A 23,944-nucleotide genomic window follows, 5' to 3' on the forward strand; every position below is an offset into this window, starting at 1 on the left:
ATAAACGACAGACCAATATGTGGAATTAAATATTTTAAGAACGAAAAGTTCTTTCCTCGTTCGAACAATTTATTCCTTGATATATAATGTAAACATGTTTAACTGCATCCTTAAAGCGTATAGTTAGAGTTGTCAGGTTATAAAAACACGTCCACTCAGACATTTGAGACTGTTATAAGATGGTCATTAAATGAATTAATTGATTGCTCAAGTCTGCAATTCACTTCCTTCACCACGGCCGACACTCGGCTAACCGAGAGATTGGTCGGTTAATCTATATTGAGTATGCGGCTATATCGGCAGTGGGTCTGTTAATCGGGTTGGCTATACGTCTGTTAAGAGTAAAACGCACAATTTAATGTTAAACTCGATCAAATATACAGATTTTTGGCATATTATAAGAATTAAATCAAGAAAAGAAAAGTGTCTGACAAAATGATATCTATCCAAGAACATTTTCCACCTTTAAAAACATTTCATAGTCTGCGCACTTTTCAGTAAAAGTAAAAGGCGTCGCGCAAGTATGTAGTATTTATGATTATACGCATAGCAATTTTTTAATAAAAGGTGAAACAAAAAATTTTAGATATCATTTAAAAGACACAAAATACTACTTTGGTTCTTAAATATAAATTGACATTAGTAAATATTTCATAATTGTAATATAACGTGAGTAATACCACGTTTTAGTGAAAATTATGTGAATAAAGTCTGTTAATGGGTTAAACAATTGAAATTGTGTCAGTTAAGAGTTATTTAGCCACGAAAATAGTTGTGCTACCTTTATATTTTCCCATTGAAAATGTTAAAAATGAGATGTTCTTGAGTAAAAAAAAATATTGTAAGGGTTCCGCGGAACCCAGTGTCTCGCCTACTTTTGTTGTAAATCGCAGGCTCAACAAAAATGAGGAAAAAAAATCAATAAAAATATTCCTCTTGATACTATCTTGTGATTGTAAGAAGCTTCTGTCCAAGTTTATTAAAAATTTAGGATAGTGAATGAATCTAATAAATGTTTTGAAAACTTTAACTGCAGACTGTATGTAATGTTAACTGGAAGAAAATCTAAGTCCATTTAAAAGTAAAATACAGAATAAATGGAGTTATCTTTTTACAATATTTACTTCTGGATACTATCTTATGATCATAAATAAGCCTCTGTCCAAGTTTGGTACAAACCCAGGATAGTTTAAGAAAGTTATTAAATTTTTAAAAACTTTAACCACAGAGTGAATGTAATGTTTCCCCGCAGAAAAACTAAGTCCATTCAAAAGTAAAATACGGAAAAAAATGGATTTACTTAATTACAAAATTTACTTCTCGATACTATCTTATGATCATAAACAAACTTCTGTCCATGTTTGGTACAAACTAAGGATAGTTTGAGAAAGTTATTAAAACTTTAAAAACTTTAACCACAGAGTGAAGGTAATGTTTCCCCGCAGAACAAACTAAGTCCATGATTCAGTATAAGTAAAATACGGAAAAAATGGAATTTTATTTTTACAAAATTTACTTCTGGATACTATCTTAATATGATCATAAACAAGCTTCTGTCCAAGGTTGTTAGAAATCCAGTATAGTTCAAGAAAGTTATTAAAATTTCAAAAACTTTAACCACAGAGTGAATATTTGTGGACGCCGCCGACGACGACGACACCGACGACGACGGAATGTTTAGTCTCGCTTTTTCGACTAAAGTCGAAGGCTCGACAAAAAATAATAATACGATGCAACACTATCCTTCCAGTAAAAGCATTTTTATTTTGACTTTCTTTGCATTTTACTCAAGAGTGTATCACTTCAATATAGCGTGATCTGGGTTGGTCGCTGGAATATGCATGAATTTATTATTAACGATTTCAATCAGCCTTAATTTTTGTGTCTGCTCAAAGTAACATGTTCTCAAATCCAATTGAACGTGTCTTTCTAATACAACACAGGGTACATATATAACGTGTTGTCGTTTTCATATGCACATGACATTTGTCACTGGACGTTTAGGTGGTACCCAACACTACAGGGAGATAACTCTGTAAAGTCAGTGATACGTTTTAATTACGTTGTGTTGTAAAGGGAATAATAAGCTTTTCGAAGATCAAAATTGGTGTTTGTCAAACTGCTATATAACCAGTTAATTTTACTGACAAAACAGTTGGTTCAAATGTTTTGAAATTTTTATATTTCTGTTAAAGGTTCAAATTAAATACTTTGTCAAAATTTTATCCAAATTAAACGAACCACGTTGATTTTAGTGAAAGTGTTCGGTACCACCTTAATCCTAATTCCTCAGCATCATCCAATTGTTTTTTTTTCTTGTATTACTTAATCATCTGTTGTTTACAAATCATTCTAAAGAAGTAAATGGAAAGGAGCGAATGCAGCTACATTTGGTTGTATTAAAATTTAATTCGTTTTATTCCGTTTAGTTCCTTTTGTACATATGTGCAGAGGAGAAGTGCAGGTGTCCACATGTAAGCGTCAAGTATTTGTCACCAATATGAGTACATCGCAATCCGTTACTGTTTCAACACCCAGGGGGGTTTCATGTCTTTATTCTTAATTAATTTGTTTTCTTCTTTTTTTTAGCAATGCATCACTCTCTACTGTCCTTATCTTTTATTTTGTATTCTGTATCTCCATCCAGATTCTCGTGTATACCATGAGGTTACGGATTGGGGGGTGTTGTTTATTTCTGTATTCTTTAAATGGATATGTTACTTTTCTCTACATTTTATTTATCTTACCCATTATTCTTTCTCTATTCTTTATATTTAGGCATCCTAATATACTGATAAAATTGAGAATGGAAATGGGGAATGTGTCAAAGAGACAACAACCCGCCCAAATAAAAAAAACAACAGCAGAGGGTCACCAACAGGTCTTCAATGTAGCGAGAAATTCCCGCACCCGGAGGCGTCCTTCAGCTGACCCCTAAACAAATATATACTAGTCCAGTGATAATGAACGCCATACTAATTTCCAAATTGTACACAAGAAACTAAAATTAAAATAATACAAGACTAACAAAGGCCAGAGGCTCCTGACTTGAGACAGGCGCAAAATGATGTTTAGTTACATTACGACGTTAATCTCTGATTTATATACTGGTTACCAATGTAGATGACAAATTGGTGTTATTCATGACAATTAAACAGAATCCACATGATGTATGCGACCATTCTCGGATAAAATCAATTTTACTTTAATTTAACACTTTTTGAAACCATTTTTATCAATTTTCAATATCCATTGCCTACATTGTTATTGTTCATGTGTTTTGTTCCGTATATTTTATATTCCATTGCTCATGTTTTGTTTCCGTATATATTTTTTGTTCCATTGCTCAAGTGTTGTTTCCGTATATTTTAGCCGCTCGTCTTGAGCCTACCAAATGAACACACCATTAAGTAATAAAATTATACTTTTATTGTCATTCATAACTCTTAACAGACTAATTAACAGACCGGGTTTTATACATCCGACCCATTAACAGACCAGGTTTTTAATAAAGATTGATTTATGTCACCAAAATACAGATTTTCGTGTAGATTTTTCACAAAATGATATCAATTTGGTTAACACTCATAATGCCTATCTTTTTTCGATGTTCAAAATAGTGCATGCAAGTAAATTCAACCCAAGTGTCATTTTGTGTACATTTTGTGTGTGTAAAATGTGTATAAATTTACTGATGAGTAATTTGCCTTTTCATTTTATAGATCGTACATAGAAGCTAGAAAAATAATAATTACACCACTGGATTCAGTACATTGAATAGTTTTGTCAGACATAAATATTTTTTATGATAAACATATATTTAAAAGGTTATACAATGAAACATTCTGAGTTTTCAATGATTTTCTCGATAACACCTGATTAACAGACTTTAGCCAACCCGATTAACAGACCCACTGCCGATATAGCCGCATACTCAATATAGATTAACCGACCAATCTCTCGGTTAGCCGAGTGTCGGCCGTGTTCACTGTTCTTTAAAAAATTCAATGTTTTTTTTGTTTTTGTTAGAACACGGCCGACACTCGGCTAACCGAGAGATTGGTCGGTTAATCTCTATTGAGTATGCGGCTATATCGGAAATGGGTCTGTTAATCGGGTTGGCTATACGTCTGTTAAGAGTAAACTGCACAATTTAATGTTAAACTCTATCAAATATACAGATTTTTGGCATATTATAAGAATTAAATCAAAAAAAGAAAAGTGTCTGACAAAATGAGATCTATCAAAGAACATTTTCCACCTTTAAAAACATTTCATAGTCTGCGCAGTTTTCAGTAAAAGTAAAAGGCGTCGCGCAAGTATGTAGTATTTATGATTTCACGCATAGCAATTTTTTAATAAAAGGCGAAACAAACAATTTTAGATATCATTTAAAAGACACAAAATACTACTTTGGTTCTTAAATATAAATTGACATTAGTAAATATTTCATAATTGTAATATAACGTGAGTAATACCACGTTTTAGTGAAAATTATGTGAATAAAGTCTGTTAATGGGTTGGACAATTGAAATTGTGTCAGTTAAGAGTTATTTAGCCACACAAATAGTTGTGCTACCTTTATATTTTCCCATTGAAAATGTTAAGAATGAGATGAGTAAAAAACATATTGTAAGGGTTCCGCGGAACCCAGTGTCTCGCCTACTTTTGCTGTAAATTGCAGGCTCAACAAAAATGAGGAAAAAATCAGTAAAAATATTCCTCTTGATACTATCTTATGATTGTAAGAAGCTTCTGTCCAAGTTTGGTAAAAATTTAGGATAGTGAATGAATCTAATAAATGTTTTGAGAACTTAAACTGCAGACTGTATGACTTATGTTAACTGGAAGAAAATCTAAGTTATCTTTTTACAATATTTACTTCTGGATACTATCTTATGATCATAAATAGGCTTCTGTCCAAGTTTAATACAAACCCAGGATAGTTTAAGAAAGTTATTAAATTTTAAAAACTTTAACCATAGAGTGAATGTAATGTTTCCCCGCAGAAAAACTAAGTCCATTCAAAAGTAAAATACGGAAAAAAATGGATTTATTTAATTACAAAATTTACTTCTCGATACTATCTTATGATCATAAACAACCTTCTGTCCATGTTTGGTACAAACTAAGGATAGTTTAAGAGAGTTATTTTTAAAAACTTTAAAAACTTTAACCACAGAGTGAATGTAATGTTTCCCCGCAGAACAAACTAAGTCCATGATTTATAAGTAAAATATGGAAAAAATGGAATTTTATTTTTACAAAATTTACTTCTGGATACTATCTTAATATGATCATAAACAAGCTTCTGCCCAAGGTTGTTAGAAATCCAGTATAGTTCAAGAAAGTTATTAAAATTTCAAAAACTTTAACCACAGAGTGAATATTTGTGGACGCCGCCGACGACGACGACACCGACGACGACGGAATGTATGATCGCTTAGTCTCGCTTTTTTGACTAAAGTCGAAGGCTCGACAAAAAATAATAATACGATGCAACACAATCCTTCCAGTAAAAGCATTTTTATTTTGACTTTCTTTGCCTTTTATTCAAGAGTGTGTCATTTCAATATAGCGTGATCTGGGTTGGTCGCTGGAATATGCATGAATTTATTATTAACAATTTCAATCAGCCTTAATTTTTGTGTCTGCTCAAAGTAGCATGTTCTTAAATCCGATTGAACGTGTCTTGCTAATACAACACAGGGTACATATATAACGTGTTGTCGTTCTCATATGCACATGACAGTTGTCACTGGACGTTTTGGTGGTACCCAACACTACAGGGAGATAACTCTGTAAAGTCAGTGATACGTTTTAATTACGTTGTGTTGTAAAGGGAATAATAAGCTTCTCGAAGATCAACATTGGTGTTTGTCAAACTGCTATATAACCAGTTAATTTTTCTGACAAAACGGTTGGTTAAAATTTTTTGAAATTTTGATATTTCTGTTAAAGGTTCAAATTAAATACTTTGTCAAAATTTTATCCAAATTAAACGAACCACATTGATTTTAGTGAAAGTGTTCGGTACCACCTTAATCCTAATTCCTCAGTATCATTCAATTGGTTTTTTTTTCTTGTATTACTTAATCATCTGTTGTTTACAAATCATTCTAAAGAAGTAAATGAAAAGGAGCGCATACAGCTACATTTGGTTGTATTAAAATTTAATTCATTTTATTCAGTTTAGTTCCTTTTCTACATATGTGCAGAGGAGAACTGCAGGTGTCCACATGTAAATAAAGGCAACAGTAGTATACCGCTGTTCAAAACTCATAAATCCATGGACAAAAAACAAAATCGGGATAACAAACTAAAACCGAGGGAAACGCATTAAATATAAGAGGAGAACAACGACATAACACTAAAATGTAACACATATAGACAAAATCCCACGAGAATAACACATATAACATATATATATAACATCAAAACCAAATACATGAATTTGGGATAGACAAGTACCGTGACACGTCTTATCGCAATGTGAATTTACACTCAAAAATAAGAGAAAACAAACGACACAACGTTATAATGTAATACACACAGAAACGTAAACGTCAAGCATTTGTCACCAATATGAGTACATCGCAATCCGTTACTGTTTCATGTCTTTATTCTTAAACAATTTGTTTTCTTCTCTTTTTTAGCAATGCATCACTCTCTACTGTCCTTATCTTTTATTTTATATTCTGTATCTCCATCCAGATTCTCGTGTATACCATGATGGTACGGATTGGGGGGTGTTGTTTATTTCTGTATTCTTTAAATGTTTATGTTACTTTTCTCTACATTTTATTTATCTTACCCATTATTCTTTCTCTATTCTTTATATTTAGGCATCCCAATATACTGATGTTTAGTTACATTACGACGTTAATCTCTAATTTATATACTGGTTACCAATGTAGATGACAAATTGGTGTCATTCATGACAATTAAACAGAATCCACATGATATATGCGACCATTCTCGGATAAAATCAATTTTACTTTAATTTAACACTTTTTGAAACCATTTTTATCAATTTTCAATATCCATTGCCTACATTGTTATTGTTCATGTGTTTTGTTCCGTATATTTTATATTCCATTGCTCATGTTTTGTTTCCGTATATATTTTATGTTCCATTGCTCAAGTGTTGTTTCCGTATATTGTAGCCGCTCGTCTTGAGCCTACCAAATGAACACACCATAAAGTAATAAAATTATACTTTTATTGTCATTCACAACTCTTAACAGACCAATTAACAGACCGGGTTTTATACATCCGACCCATTAACAGACCAGGTTTTTAATAAAGATTGATTTATGTCACCAAAATACAGATTTTCGTGTAGATTTTTCACAAAATGATATCAATTTGGTTAACACTCATAATCCCTGTCTTTTTTCGATGTTCAAAATATTGCATGCAAGTAAATTCAACCCAAGTGTCATTTTGTGTACATTTTGTGTGTGTAAAATGTGTATAAATTCACTGATGAGTAATTTGCCTTTTCATTTTATAGATCGTACATAGAAGCTAGAAAAATAATAAGTACACCACTGGATTCACTACATTGAATAGTTTTGTCAGACATAAATATTTTTTATGATAAACATATATTTAAAAGGTTATACAATGAAACATTCCGAGTTTTCAATGATTTTCTCGATAATACCTGATTAACAGACTTTAGCCAACCCGATTAACAGACCCACTGTCGATATAGCCGCATACTCAATATAGATTAACCGACCAATCTCTCGGTTAGCCGAGTGTCGGCCGTGTAGAAGGTTTATAATAGTACTTTTACATATAAACTCAAAGAATGCATCAACAATTTAAATAGGCAGATCATTACAAGCGAGACAAACTTAGAATATAAATAAGAAACACGTTTAACTAAAACAGATTACCAATATGAACTCTCATCAAAACCGGAAGTGATTTGAACATTTCTGAAAGGGTTAACACAGTCATCCTTGCGCCTTTAATAAATCAGAATCACCTTATAACAATGCTTGATTTGTAGGTTTAAGAGATGTGGCAATATGTGTATTGTCTTATAACTAGATCACACTTCAGGTTCATTAATATAACAAAGTTAACCTACAAAGTAACAAACATTGCTTGCCTTAAGCAACAAATAATACTAAACATTGCTATTTGACAAAATGGAACATTTCAAATATATTTTTGATTGAAAAAGATATGCTAAAAAGAAAACTTAACTTTTACAGAAGATCACCCATAGGTTAGAATAATCAAAATTGATAAAAACAAATTTATCTTTGTAAAATAATGCCGCAAACAGGAGATCAGTGTATTTGTTTATTATTACAATGTTTTGTGTATTTTGAAAATGTTTTGAAGCACCGAAGATAAAAATACTCTTTACTGTTACCCTCTTATAATTTTAGGGGAACAAAAGAAATAAATCTAGGTCTTTATAAAAAAAAATATAGGATATATTTATCGTTTCCTAAAATCATACAGGACTATCCGTGCTTACTGTGAAAAATGCACATAAACAAAAATCAACGTTTTGGGGAAGCTGAATCAAAAACTTACAAATATTTTTTCCGTATTATAGCTTATATTCATAAATATAACCATACCATGCAAGTGCGTTATTTTTTAGAACTTTGGAATTATTTATAAAAGAAAGCAATATTTCAATATAAGCATTTCGTGAAGTACAACCAAATTAATTGTTTCAGCGACAATAATAAGAAACAATTGTATTTTATTCGGCTCGTGAGTAAACATCGCCTTGATTGAATTGTTATTCTTCGCTGTCAACGCTATTCACTTTTCTATATATCTACAAGTTATGTATTTACGATAACAATTTTCTCGATCGTATGAGTCAAGTTCTATTGAGGTGGACGTTTAAGTAGGGATATTTGTCGCAGAGTGTTTAACTAAGCTACATAAATGATAGACATAGAAGCCTGATCAATGTAAAATTATTCAATGTATTTCTGATTTTGGACGTTTTAACACATAGAAGTATTAAAAACAATTTTAAGAAAGTTAGTTATTTCGTGAGATAGTTATGCCTTATTGGCCTCTATCTTTCGATGTATTTCTACTAAATTTCCTTTAATATCTGCCGTTATGAGTGTGTATTGTGTGGCATCTTATAGTGAAATTTAGGGGAAAAAAAAGAAAAAAAAAGGACCTTTCTACGACTGTTATAATCGTAGGAGTGTACTTTTTATAGTCTTCTTTTGTTTTCGAAAATTTGATTAAACTTATTATAAGTGTTTTTTTTTTTTTTTATTTATTTATTCAAAACATGACTTTTACTTTTTCAGAATATTATTTTTATTTATTCGAAGTATGATTTTCATTTATTCAAAGTTTGATTTTGATTACAGGTAGCAAGAATGGTTATTGTAGTGGCAGTAGCATTTATCGTAGCTTGGTCGCCACAATATTTTGTTAGCATCATAAGTCAGCTTCAAGAATCAAGTTTCTTACGAGAGGAGCAGTTTCTTTTTACAATGCTGATGACGCATCTGTTCGGATTCATCAACAGTTGTGTAAATCCATTCATTTACACGGCTATGAGTGAAAAGTTTAGAAAAAGTTTCCGGCGAACTCTTGGAAAAGTATTCTGCAACTACTATTGCAGACAGCGACTGTTTTATAGAGGAAGCATGTCCCAAAGACGTTCAACAGCTATCACTACTCATGCGTCATCATTTACGGATCCCGAAGCAGAACCGTTGCGATCCGATTCCAAATTTCCTCGTTACAAACTTCAAGTTAAAGCTACACCTTCACGGAGTAGTAGCAGTGATGGAAATTCAAGCTGTCGATCGAACAGTCGATTGACTAAAAACGGAACAGGAAATTCAAAAGAAACATGCCTGTCATTACAATGTAACGGTGATGAAAATATTGTAGCAAATCCTAAACAATGTCATGTCAGGTTCAAACCTAATCATATCGACATTCCAGATTCCGATTCTTTGTCCGGAATTAATACATTCTCGACAGATGACAATCCTACCATGTTACAAAAAGGCTCTAGGAAATCACCAATTACCACAAATGGATGTTCGTATCATGGTAAAGACTCTGTTGATTCATTTTCATGATTAAATCCATTTCATAAGGTATAATTGGTCCCTGGAATTAATCTGTGATAGAATATTCTGGACTGAAGACAGATTATTTAGAGTTAAAACATATCAAATTAATAATTTAACAGGAACATCCTTATTATTTATTTTATGTAAAGATTGTTGTATTCAATCATAAAGTATTATTTATTAAAGCAGGGATGAGACTTGGTTATATACGCCTTTTTAAAATCAGTATATTAACACATTTTGGCTAGTCTTTGATAATATTATTCAAGATGAAAAAAAATTATTTGAAAACTGTAACAGTATTTCTAGTGACGGTACTCATTAGTTTAAGTCGCAGGGATTACATTCATTAAAAAATCACTATTTACATGTATCTGTATCTTCATTCTCACTGCGCGTGCTTACTTTACTCTGAGACTCGTCCTAATGTTCAAACTTATAGAGATATAAGAAAAGTCTTATGAACATTAGCAATATGATGACATTTTGGTCTGTTAAGGCTTCACATACATGAAGTAACAACATCATTATTCACTTCACCATTTCAAATTCACTTTTACAACTAAGCTGCAAATTCATTTTGAACAATATAACACACCGGACCTGAAATATCTCGACTGCTTTACTTATCATGATTGAACTTACAGTATGTTGAAACTTGAAACTACAAGAATCACATAAACTTAACATTATCAATGTAAATGGGTGAGAGAAACTACGAAGCACAGACATATTCACCAAATATAGTAAGCCTATTGCTTATAGCATCCGAAAAACAGAAATCATTACTAAAATTCACTATTGACCATAGAAGCATAAACATGAGGTCAAGGTCAGACACTTTACAAACATTACAAACTCAAAAAATAGTAGACGTATTGCCTAAAGTATCTTTTAAACTAACATAATAGACAAACAATACAGAAGTGTTACATTGTCAAATGAAGCCTAACAAACTTGTACATGCTACAATCAAATAAGGTTAATCTTTGTGTAATTGAAAAATCGTCTAAGAAGTAATGCACAATGCGTTTCAACTTACTGGTAGCATAGGCTATGAATTTATTACTTTGGGATACCATACGGCATATCTTGTTAAAGGTGAACAAAAAGTTAAAACATGCTTAACAGATTAACAAGTGATCAGTATGCTGGAGGTTCTTATTGACATCATATTGGTTGAATTCGGAGAGAGACCTTTTCAACAAAATGTCGGCATTTCTATGGGAACGAACATTGCGCCTCTCCTTGCCAACCTATTTGTATTTTTATATTATGAATCGGAGTCCCTTCAGACACTTTTCCAAAACAAGATCAAAGAACCTAGGTCATTATATTCCACATTCAGATATATAGATGATGTTTTTTCCATTAACAATCCAGACTTTTGATTGGTTTCCATTAAAGTATCTCCCAGAACTAGACACTACATAAACAACAGACACGGCTCCCTCCACCTCATTTATAGACTATAGACTTGCACCTCAGATTTAACACAGATGGTCATCTGAGAACCAGAATCTATGACAAACGAGACGATTTTAATTTTGAAATTATCAATTTCCCCTACCTGAGTACCAATATACCAACTTCATCTGCACATGATATATACAATTCCCAATTTATTCGGTATCCAGTGTCTGCGTAGAAGGTTAATGAACCAGGTGCTTGTCAAAGAACGTCTCGTATTTTTTCTAAAATAAATCATCGTAATGTACCAAGACCTTGTAAATAAATATTCCGTATCAACTTCACAAATAATACACGATGGTAATGAAGTATAGATTATGGGTCCTTACGTTGTTATTAATAATGTGTTATAGTATTGTTTTAGTTGTCTTTATGAATATTACTTTCACTGTTAAGTCCTTTTTTGGTGATGTTCATTTTACGTGGCTCTGTACTTATACATACTGTCATTGTGTTATTGTTCTATGGTTAACATTTTGAATTCGTGTCTTTCATTTTTGGTAATGTGCTTTAAATTTATCTATATACCTTTTGAGTTTCTTTGTTACAAGCCGTGGCTCTGTAGTTATACATCCCGTCATTGTGATGTGGTAATTTTTTGTATTCTTGTCTTTCACTTTTGCTAATGTGTTTTGTCTATATGCCCTTTTGTGCTATTTTGCTACATATGTTTTTGTTTACATAGTGATCAAGATTATAACACAAAGTTCACTGCTGTACCCCTATTTTAGTACATTTGTAGCTATCATGTCTGTTTGTTTGTCCAAACTTCGTTGTCAACTGCCATACAAGTGAGAGGTTTAGCTAGATATACAACCAGGTATAATCCACCGTTTACTATTTAAGAAAATGCCTCTACCAAGTCGAGAATATGACAGTTGTTACCCATTCGTTTGATGTGTTTGAGCTTTTGATTTTGCCAATTTATTAGGGACTTCACGTTAAATTTTCCTCGGAGTCCAGTCCCGGGAATCCAGTATTTTTGTAATTTAACTTTTGTACAGTAGATCAGAAAACGACCAATCCACAAAAACTTAACATTGATCCATGATATGAGGGACCTACAAGAATTCATCTACCAAATATAGTTATCCTATTACTCAAGTGAGAATTTCACATAACAAAACTAGATTTTTTTTTCAAGAAGTCGCTAGTGATAAATACATAGCAAATTCGCTTACCATGCCGTCGGGATTTTTTCATTTTAAGGTTCATACAACTCTCAATTTTGAAATTAAAAATATATTTAATATAAAAGTATGAAAACGTGATACGATTGCCATTGTGACAACTTTCCACCTGACACCAAATGACTTACAAGTTAAACAATTTAGCACATCTCACATCGTATAGAAAGCTATAAATGGTCTCAGCATGACTACAGTAAACAATTAAAACGAGAAAACAAACTCCCTGTTTCATGTTCAAAATAATAAACGAACTTCAAACACAAATATTCACTTCAGTGTTTATTGTTGTGAAAAGGCAAATAACAAGTGCAGGGCATTCTTAAAATATACAATTCACAAGTTGTGTCTTTTTTAAACTATGATGTAATAATTTATAAACCAGTGCTTAAGTCGATTCAAAATGGACCTTTTAGTTCAAAATCAATTTATTGGTGGTATCGTTTTGCTCTGATTATTTTGCGTTTGTATTGTGATTGAATGGTCAATTTCTTCATTGAACGTTTATATCGATGGCATACTGTAGTAAGCTACATATACATGGCTGATCAAAAACGTTTTCTATATAGCATTTGGTTTCTCAAATCCTTGACATCCAGTGTTAACGGTGAAGATTATTGCTCAAAACGTGTCGTCAATTTTCCAGCCTTAATTAATTACCTCAGATTGATTTGGCTAAGATAATTTAAATGGAACAACTTTATGACAAATAACAGATTATACCCGATATATTTATGAATATTGCAAACGGCTTAGCGATAAACCAGAGTCACTTCAGTCACATTATAATTAAGATTTACATTGTTACGGATGCTGCATGTATAAGGAAATTCAAGAAACTGCACATACGTCAAAATCATATATCTTGATATTGCCGCAGAAGTGAATTAGTTGTGGGGAATGTTGTCTTCCTTTACCATTAAAATATCAAGTTTTAGTCTCTGTCGTTACACCTGAACTCTTTAAGTACATTTTAAATACATGTAACACGACATATCCATGAATATAAAAAGAAAAGCACTCAAGAAAACAAATTGTTAACACTAGTAAGTCTTGTGTGGACGAAACGCACTTTTGGCGTATTCAATTTTAAACCTGTTGCCTTTTGTTAGCTATTATTCGTGTGTTTCTTTGTCCGATATGTTCTCCTATTTGTTTGTATTGTGGTCCTATAATGTGGTGTTGTCATTTTAATGTTATATTTAACATGGCCATAAAAGCGGGAGGTTTGGCATGCCACAAAACCAGGTTTAATCCACCATTTTTTTCTTTAAAAAATGTCCTGTACCAAGTCAGGAATATGGTCATTGTTATATTATAATAGTTTCTGTTTGTGTTACATTTTAACGTTGTGTGTTTCTTTTGGGTCGTTTGTTTCCTCTTGTATTTGATTGTGAATTCACACTATTATAAGACGTGTCACGGTACCTTTCTATCCTAAATTCCTGTATTTAGTTTTGATGTTATATTTGTTATTCTAATCGGATTTTGTCTATGCTTAGTTCGTTTCTCTCCTATATTTCATGCTTTTCCCTCGGTTTTAATTTGTGACCCGGATTTGTTTTTTCTATCGATTTATGAGTTTTGAACATCGGTATACTACTGTTGCCTTTATTTAACAACACGAACTCTGTCAAGACCGGGGGTAAGCCCAGATGCTGCGAATAAGGAAACACGAATTTTGTTCTATACGTGACACCTGTTGTTTTGTTCATAGTAAGTACAAATTTGGTGCTGTCATATTGTCATATTATCAATTCCGATTTTTATGTATGAACGTCCCCTGTTGACCTTGTGTCGTTTGGAGCAAACGCGTCATAGGACATTGTGACCGCTAAATATTCCTGGAGAAAGCCCCAACTTGAAGATCATATATACATTAAAAAAATAAAATGGGATGGAAATTTCACTACTGTAAAAGTAATTGGATATAGGCTTTTTCAACGAAGTTTAGGCATTTCTATGAAAACAAACTGTGCCCCTCTCCTTGCCGATCTCTATTTTTTCCATATAGTCGGAGTTCCTTCAGACACTTGTCAAAACAAGAAGATCAAAGAAGCCAGATCTTTTAATTTCTCATTCAGATATAATGATGAACAGAAGTTCTTTCCATTAACAATCCAAAATTTGTGATTGGGTTTCATTAATATATCTTCCAGAACTAGTAGTTAAATATTGGCAGACACGGCCTCATCTGCCTCATTTAAGACTTATTACCAGAATATATGACAAAGGAGACGATTTTAATTTTGAAAGTATCAATTTCAACCACCTTAGTAGCAATATACCAAATTCACTGCATTTGGGATATACATTTCCTAACTTATCAGGTTTTCAAGAGCTTGCAGCTGCTACTCATAATTTGTAAAACGTCACCAGTGTCAGAACAGAAAATGGATGAACCAGGTTTAAGTCTAAATAATTCCTTCAGACGATTCAAAGACCTTGTTGGTAAATGTTCCGCATCAACTTGTTAATCATCGTAATACATGTTCTTGTCAATGCAAATTATCACTTTTACCGTTTAGTTTTTTTGGTAATATCCATTTAATGTGGCTCGGTACTTCTACATCCCGTCATTTTGTAATAGTACTTTTTGTATTCTTTTCCTTTGTTTATGCTAATGTGCTTTGTCTTTAATGCCTTTTCGTTTTTTATGTTGACATATTTATTTGTTTTCATAGTGATTAAGATTATAATTCAATGCTGACTGCTGTATAGCTATTTTTGACATTTTTACTTATTATGTCTGTTGTCATAATATTATAATTTTAGGTGTTTGTCATACTAGGTTTAGCTAGCTGTAAAACTAGGTTGTATCCGCCATTTTCTACATAACAAAATGACTGTATGAAGTAAAAAAAAATATGACGGTTGTTATCCATTTGTATGATGTATGTGCGCTTTTGATTTTGCAATTTGAAGGGACTCTCCTTTTTCAATTTTCATTGGAGTTCGGTATTTTAGTTCTTGAATTTAATTTACCGAAATCTTGAAATTACATTTTGTATTTTAGTGCTTTAACATTGTCCATAAATTCAAAATATAAAGCAACACATGTATGTCCCATTACATAGTTTAACGTACCACTATGACAAAATATTAACGCCATAGGTCTACAAATGTCATTGCAGGTCACATATAAGCGACCTATAATTGCTGAAATTGGTGTCATTTCGTTCTGTTTGGTAAAAGTCTAATTGGCAACCATCCCCAACTCCTTATTTTATATTTATCTAACTACATAGTCATAAAAGATCATAAAAGTATTACATCGTTACATAAAAGATTTTTACATCGGTACTTATACATCTCGTCAATGTGTTTGTATTGTCTTTCATTTTTGGTGGTGTGTTTTGTATATGCGACTTTTTTGTATTTCTTTGGTTCTTATAACGTGACTCTGTACTTTAAAAGAACCCGTCAGTATGATATTGTTCTATTTTATGTCATTATGATATATTTCTATTATGAATTACAATATACGTTGAACCACAAACGTCAAAATCATTCAATCGCGTAGTGGAATTAACTATTTGTGGATTCTTATAAATTCTATATATAACTTTTGGACTAGTTTAAATCTCGGTCTATTTCTGAAATTTATTCTCACATACTTTAGATTGTTTAACCCTGTATGCTAACATTGCCTAGTTAAATTTAAAAATTGTTTGTATGCACATTGAACGACAAATCTATGTGACGTATAAAATTTTCTGACGTCAGACACACAAATCAATGAATATGTTTGTTCATAGATGTTTTTGTGTTCTGTTAAATTGTTCCTTTTGAAATTGTTATACGATGATGACTGATGTACCCATATTCTGTATATTTTATTTATTGTGTCTCTTTAGTTAACGCATCAATGTAATTAAAATATAACGGAATTTGATAAGACTGTCATCAAAGTGAGAGGGTTAGCGCTATAAAACCAGGTTTAATCCACCATTTTCTACATTTGAAAATGCCTGAACCAAGTCAGGAATATGACAGTTCTTGTCCATTCGTTTTTGATGCGTTTTGTTATTTGATTTTGCCATCTGATTATGGACTTTCCGAATTGAGTTCAGTATTTTTGTGATTTTACTTTTTATTTTAAACCATCAGCTAAATGAATGTATTTATATGTTGTATAACATGCACATGCAAAGTATGGAAAAATAATTAAATGTTTTATTCATGTTCTCTCTTTGTTGCATCATTATTACAGGAAATGTCTTTGGATCAGGATGTTAAAATTGTTAAAATTCAAACCGGTAGTTGCTGTAAGCTATGAGAACGAGTTGTTAGAATGTATCTCAAGTTATTTAACAGATTTGTAGCCGCTTGGTATCAAATAATTGGAATAAAACTGTTATGTGATTATAATTGCTTCCGACAATCTCTTCGTCCTTACAAACGAGGCTATGTAAATAAATATGTATGTCAAAATAATTACAAGTAAAAGGGAAAAAAACTCGGACCTTTTATTAACAAGTTTGAAAAAATGTGTATAATTAGTTATAACATATTATTTACTAGACGCAAACAGGACAAGTAATAAACCAGTTGCTTAAATTCTTTTTTTGTTGTTGCAATTAATGATGTCAAGAAATGCCACTAGTTTTACATTCGTGTTAGATATTACTTCGGAATAATGATCTTTCAAATACATTCAAAATTTTATTCCTACCCGAAAATAAATTTTATGTTTACGTCAGACGCGCGTTTCGTCTACAAATACTCATCGGTGACGCTCGAATTCAAAAAAGTAAAAAAGGCCAAATAGGTACGAAGTTGAGGTGCATTGAGGATCAGAATTTAAAAAAGTTTTGCAAAATACAGCTAAGGTAATCTATTCTCGAAAAAGCTTTAGCATTTCAAAAATTCAAAAGTTTTGTAAACAGTTAATTTGTAAATATGACCATATCAATGATAATTCATGTCAGCACAGACGCACCCGATTTATCCTTTACCTTCTTTTTATTTAATAACGTGTGGTTCGTTTGATCTCAGTTCTTCATTGCTCAAAATTCGAGTATGACGATTTTCTTGATTTCCTCTGAATTTCCTATTGAGGCGTCATGCAAAAGGCGACCATGTCTGATGACCTCATATAGAAAGTACACTTTTGTTTGCACATCATCCGAAAAGAATGATTAAAATTGTCTGTATATCGTCTATTAATTATCAGACAAAAATATATCTTATGTACATTAGTACTTTTGCCAGTTGGTGTTGAAAACAATACACGAACAACAAATATGAGAGACAACAACCTCCGACATAACAATTTTTTATAAAATAAAACACATAGTATTTTCTAATGTCATAACTCGTGTAAATTATTATAGATAAATTAGTGCAAACATAATACAATTTCTTCGCACAAACGTAATGCTTGTTATAATTGGCAAATGTAGTTGCTCCTTGAAATATTGTTTTAGGGGCATTCTGTAAGTTGATACAAAGTAGCAAATTAACCTGACGATATCGGGATATGGGTATTTAGTCGGATCTTAACACGTACTTGTGATTTGTTTGAAACCGGTTTTAACGAAGAAATGTCGAAATGTTCAGAACTTAATTAAATCTGTTTTTGGGTTAGATGGTGCAAGCATACGATTTTTATTGCGTCTTACACTTTGAGAAGCGAATAATCTTTAGCTACTTTATTTAAATATTGTGTAAAAACGTTAATTATGAGCTATGAAAGTCAAGTGGCTCAAGCATTTTACTGAGGAAGTTTTAAAAAAATGCAAAGAAATATTTTAACAGTGGGTTAGATTTCATTAGTCTTTACTATCTATAGATTAACAACTTTTGGTTATATAATAATTTATAATTTATAATCATCATTGAAGGTGGAGCGCGATTGCACAGTTAATTAATTATATTGATGTGCCGTTTGTATGCAAGAGTGACATTCCGTTGTATTATGTGCCAATTCGAAAAAGTTATGCGAGTATTGTCTCCCTTTAACAGGTTCATTATTTTATAATTAAGTTTAAGTTTCTGATATAAATTTGAATAGTTACAAAATGTATCAATTCAATATATTTCAGTTTTTGTTATTGGTGTATCAAAAACATTGATGTACGAATATAATTTCATAAATTTGAAACGTTTAAAATGATTGCATACCAATATAAAGAACCGTTCATCATTTTTGAAAAAGACTATGATTGAAATTCGTATTATTTATCATCCCTTCATGATAGATTGATTGGGAAATGAACCAAAGTTCTCTAAAGGTAATATCAGAGAGGGACTAGCAAGCAATTTTTAATTGTAGGTTATTTAACATTAAAACAACTTTCCACTATAAACAAATGTTATTTTATACAAATATAAGGACCCTGTTAGCTAAATCTACAAATTTTATTAGATATTATGAATTTTTATTATAATAGATTAATATGCTATAAAAAGGTATATGATTGATCTCCTCTAAGAATTGCATGCTGATTTTGAAAAAACACCAATTATCTTGATTATATGACACTAAGGTTGGTACTTATTTTAAAACGTTTAAACCCGCTGCATTCAGCACCTGTCCTAAGTCATGATCATTGGTTGTCGTTTGTTGATGTGGTTTGTAAGTGTTTCTCGTTTTTTATATAGATAAGACCGTTGGTATTCCAATTTAAATGGTATGACACTAGTCATTTTTGGGCTCTTTATAGCTTGCTGTTCGGTGTAAGCCAAAGCGCCATGTTGAAGACCGTAATTTGACCTATAATGGTTTACTTCTACAAATTGTGACTTGAATGGAGAGCTGTCTCATTAGCACTCATACCACATTTTCTCATATCTGTTAATTGCAAATATACACTTTTGTATTTAGATGATTTTAATTTTAATTTTCACCCAACTCCTCTTCCTCTGTTTCAGTGACACGAATGTCCTGATTATCAGTGAAATTACGTTCACGTCTGAGAAGATGATGATGGCTTCTCCTTTCAGTTCGAGTGCATCGTCCACTGTTAATGGTAACATTGGCAGTGGTACACTCAATATATGAATTTATGTGCGGTATTCGGAGGGTATTTGAAAGATTGCGCATTAATTTTATAAAGGAGATTTTGTATATGTTGTATACTATTGCCGTTAATCGGTTTGGCGGTCAGGATACAAATACATTGCACGGGTTTTTAGTTATCGAGGACTGGGTAGTGACCACATACGCGCACGTCATATATATATAGGTACAAGTTTATTTTATTTTTTTGTATACAAAATATTTGTATTCAAGTTTTATATAGAACAGTATTTATTTTGTAGATTATTTTGTGGCAGAACATATTGTCCAAGATTCTGACATCATGTGTTTTTGATGGACTTTATTATTTTAGTTCGATGGACTAAACCAGATCAGATACATATTGTATAAAAAATAAAATTTAAGGTGGTCCCTGCGCCATTCAGTATCAAAACTTGTATTTGTTTTATTGTATTTAGAAAGTAAAGGCTAATGTTGAAGGGTAAATAATTGGATGTGCTCAGTTATTGACACATATGTTCAAAATAGATGGAGCAGTTCAGCACATAAATACTTTGTTTAGTTAAACAACGTGCATTAAAACATAAAGGAGTTGAAACTGTATTAGTTAGCGATATTGATCTTGTACAATCCCTGAGCTCTCGGATACAGCTGGGATAGCTGTCCAGACTGTACTTAAGATAGTGTAATCGTCAGATTTTGAACCGCTACTGTCACTGACGATTGAATCAGGTGCTATGGTTACAGAGCACGACAATTTGGGAATCTTCTGTGGTATAACGGATTTCTGTAGCATGTCCAGTTATTCCGGCTTCCTTCAAGGAGCCAATACTGGGTTGAATTTGGTCGGTTTGCGCACGGTACGCAGATCATCAGGCGAAACAATAATAAAATTATATTATTATTATAATTATATAAATCTCCAGGATTTAGAGTTTTCCAATCTTACTCCTTTGAGATTTGTAAAAACCATGTACTCTTTTCCAATGTCTATTCAAATCCTGTTTTCTTGTCGAAGCATAGAGACACCCAGCCTCGGTGCACAGAAACTTTCCTTCTCTCCCTTCGCCTTTGCACATTTGAGTGTATGTGCATCCCATACAGCCTCTGTTTTGCAATCTGTATAGCAAAAATGACATCGCCAGTCCTGTCTATTTCTTGGGGTCACTTTTGTCTTCGTAATTTCTGCGAAATAAAATAAAAATAAAACACTATGACTGTAGTCGGCGTTTGCTGTAGAAATTAAATTTATATACATATCAATATTTATTGATATACATCCCTTGAATCACTTGGATCAGCAAAATTGTCCGACATATCATTGGACATTTCGGGCACCACACCTACCAGTACTACAGTATCATCTGATTCTTGAGACTTTTTCTCTGAGCACATACTTCACAACTGGCTATATAGGCTACTACTAGTAATTATCTTTGATTCTAGATAGTATTTTACTGATGCCAAGATTGCCGGACGTCTTGTTATCATGACACTGATTAATACTGTCTAATTTTTCTTAAATTCTGGCAAGGTTTCGTTAAAAAAAACTCAACTTTGTTAAGTCTGTATCTCGAAAACGACTATCATTGTCGCATATGTGGAAATTAATTGATTATTACAATCTATATGTACAATCCGTGACTGAAGGGAGGTAATTGTATTTATTTCATTGATAAGAAAAGTTTTAAAGTTTTAGTAACATATATATACGTTTGACCAATGTTTCCATAAAAGGAAATTGAACAAATTTTCACATTTTTTATTATAACGGGGTGCTTGCATGATAACTGTATAAATTGCATGTTCAAACGGTACGATTGGTGTATTTTAGACTCTTAATGTCATTCAAAAACAATATAACCAGTACACTGATGAGCTTATGTTTTTACCTGTATTGTATATGTAACACGCCCAAACGCGTCTGTTCTCCCCAAACGCGTCCGTAATATTCAATATTCTCCAAACGTGTCCAATTTCATAACCCCCAAAACGTGTCTGTTCTCCCCAAACGTGTCCGTAATATTCAATATTCTCCAAACGTGTCCAATTTCATAACCACCAAAACGTGTCTGTTCTCCCCAAACGTGTCCGTAATATTCAATATTCTCCAAACGTGTCCAATTTCATAACCACCAAAACGTGTCTGTTCTCACCAAACGTGTCCGTAATATTCAATATTCTCCAAACGTGTCCGTAATATTCAATATTCTCCAAACGTGTCCAATTTCCTAACCACCAAACGAGTCCGATAATTGTTATTCGCCGACACGTGTCCATTATTACACGCCAGAACGTCTTACGTCTTTTAACGCCAATACATGCATAGTCGTCCAAAACCAATAACGTTTACGGCAAAAGGGTTCAATGCCAGTTGATAATGATTACCATAAAAATATTGCAAATTTAATCTGTAACATATGAATTGACTTTTGTCTGAAATTGATTATTGTCCAGTTGCAAGTATTTCATGCGCATTTTGAGCAAACATATATATAATTCTTTTACTGTTTACTATGTAAATTATTGTGTACTAATAAACTCCGTTGATGCCTTTTATATTCATCCAAATATTGCATGGCTTTATTCAGCAGAATTGACTTCCCTTTTTTCAACAGTTCTGGTATTTTAAAAGCTCTTAAAATCATAAACTGGTTATATGGTTTTTCAATAAATTTTAGGCAGCTCCAGACTTCAATTAAACTGATTGAAAGATGATGTCTTCATCGTATGAATATCAGTCACAATTCCTCCCGTTAAGGATTGAGTATCATAACATATATGAGAAGAACATAACCCGTGTCATGCCAACAACAGGTTTTTAAATAAATGTGTTTATTTCCGATGCAAAGACCCTATAAGTGAATCAATATTAACGCCAAAATATGCAATCTTTAATGACCTGACAACAGTAGCGTAATAAAGTCTATTTAAAGGTTTTGTAAGCTTCTGAGGTGAATACTGACATTTTTGTGCTTTATAAAAAATATTTCCATAAAAAATTGGATGCGAAATACCTGAACGTATTAGAAGTCTGCATGTTGAGCAATATTTACGAATGATGTCCTTATACCGATGATAAAATTTAATAAATGTTTTGACAAGTTTGTGATTTCGAAAACCCTGGTGTAATAATTTTTCAGTAATACATAAATTTCTCTCGTTAAAATCTCAAACATTGTTACATACACGAGCGAAGTTGAGATATACCGTAGGATGGTGACAAGGGAACGTCACCATCTAAAAATGGATAATTAACGATAGGAAATGAAAAATCATCTCTTTTATCATAAATTTTACTATTAAGCTTTCCGTTAATGATATAGATATCAAGATCGAGGAAAGGGCAGTAGTCATTGTTAGTATAAGCTTTATTAAAAGCAAGTTCAACAGGATACATTTTTTTAGTATACATACTGAAGTAGTCTTTATTGAGAGCCAAAATATCATCCAAATATCTAAAAGTATTATTAAATTTGTGTATAAGATGTTGTTTCGATGGGTCTTTGCTAACTTTTGTCATATATTGTAACTCGTAGCAATACACAAACAGGTCCGCAATAAGTGGTGCACAGTTAGTCCCCATTGAATTCCGATAACCTGGCGATATTCGGACTCTCCAAAGCGAACAAAAATGCTATCTAGTAAAAATGCAAGGGCAGATATAGTATCAAAGCATGTCCACTAAAAAAAAAACCTAAAAGAGTTCGACATATATATTCACATTCTGACTTTTTAAATGCCCATTTATTAGGTGTGTGAATTTTTTCGTAGTGAGAATGTGAGTCAATGTGGTATATAGGGTAGAAAAATCAAAACATTTTGAACAGATTCAAAATCAACAATATAAGCATGCAATTCCTGCATTTTAATCAAATTAAAAAGATGCGTCGTTCATATTCAAAATATGATTGAAATTCATATTGATGTCAATATATGAAATATGCGTGATTTGTGGCTTAACTTACAATGTTATATATAATCATAATATTGATAATCTTTATTTTTTTTCCGATGCTACATGTATATATTTTTTAATGCCATTGTTTTGCCATTAATATGCAGGTCTGTCTGTCTGTTTGTTTTGTTTTTGTTTTGTATTGTTTTTTTATTTAGTAAAAATCCTATTGTTTGAATTTGAAACTAATAAAATTCTTATTCTTATTGATTAATCCTATTTTTGGAATATACAATCAACTTTGTGCAGT

General features: G+C 32.1%; 1 protein-coding gene across 2 annotated transcripts in view; it reads left to right on the forward strand.

Moving 5' to 3' along the window:
• The window catches only part of LOC139517328 (QRFP-like peptide receptor), an 89,814-nt gene extending 79,550 nt beyond the window's left edge, over nt 1–10,264 (forward strand). For both annotated transcript variants that reach the window (XM_071308262.1, XM_071308261.1), the window contains one exon: nt 9,375–10,264. In XM_071308262.1, coding sequence (XP_071164363.1) covers nt 9,375–10,100 — 726 coding nt within the window. In that variant the 3' untranslated portion in view covers nt 10,101–10,264. The remainder of the gene's footprint in view (nt 1–9,374) is intronic.
• The last annotated feature ends 13,680 nt before the right edge of the window (nt 10,265–23,944 follow it).

This window comes from Mytilus edulis, chromosome 3 (genome assembly GCF_963676685.1).
Source record: "Mytilus edulis chromosome 3, xbMytEdul2.2, whole genome shotgun sequence".
Lineage (NCBI taxonomy): Eukaryota > Metazoa > Mollusca > Bivalvia > Mytilida > Mytilidae > Mytilus > Mytilus edulis.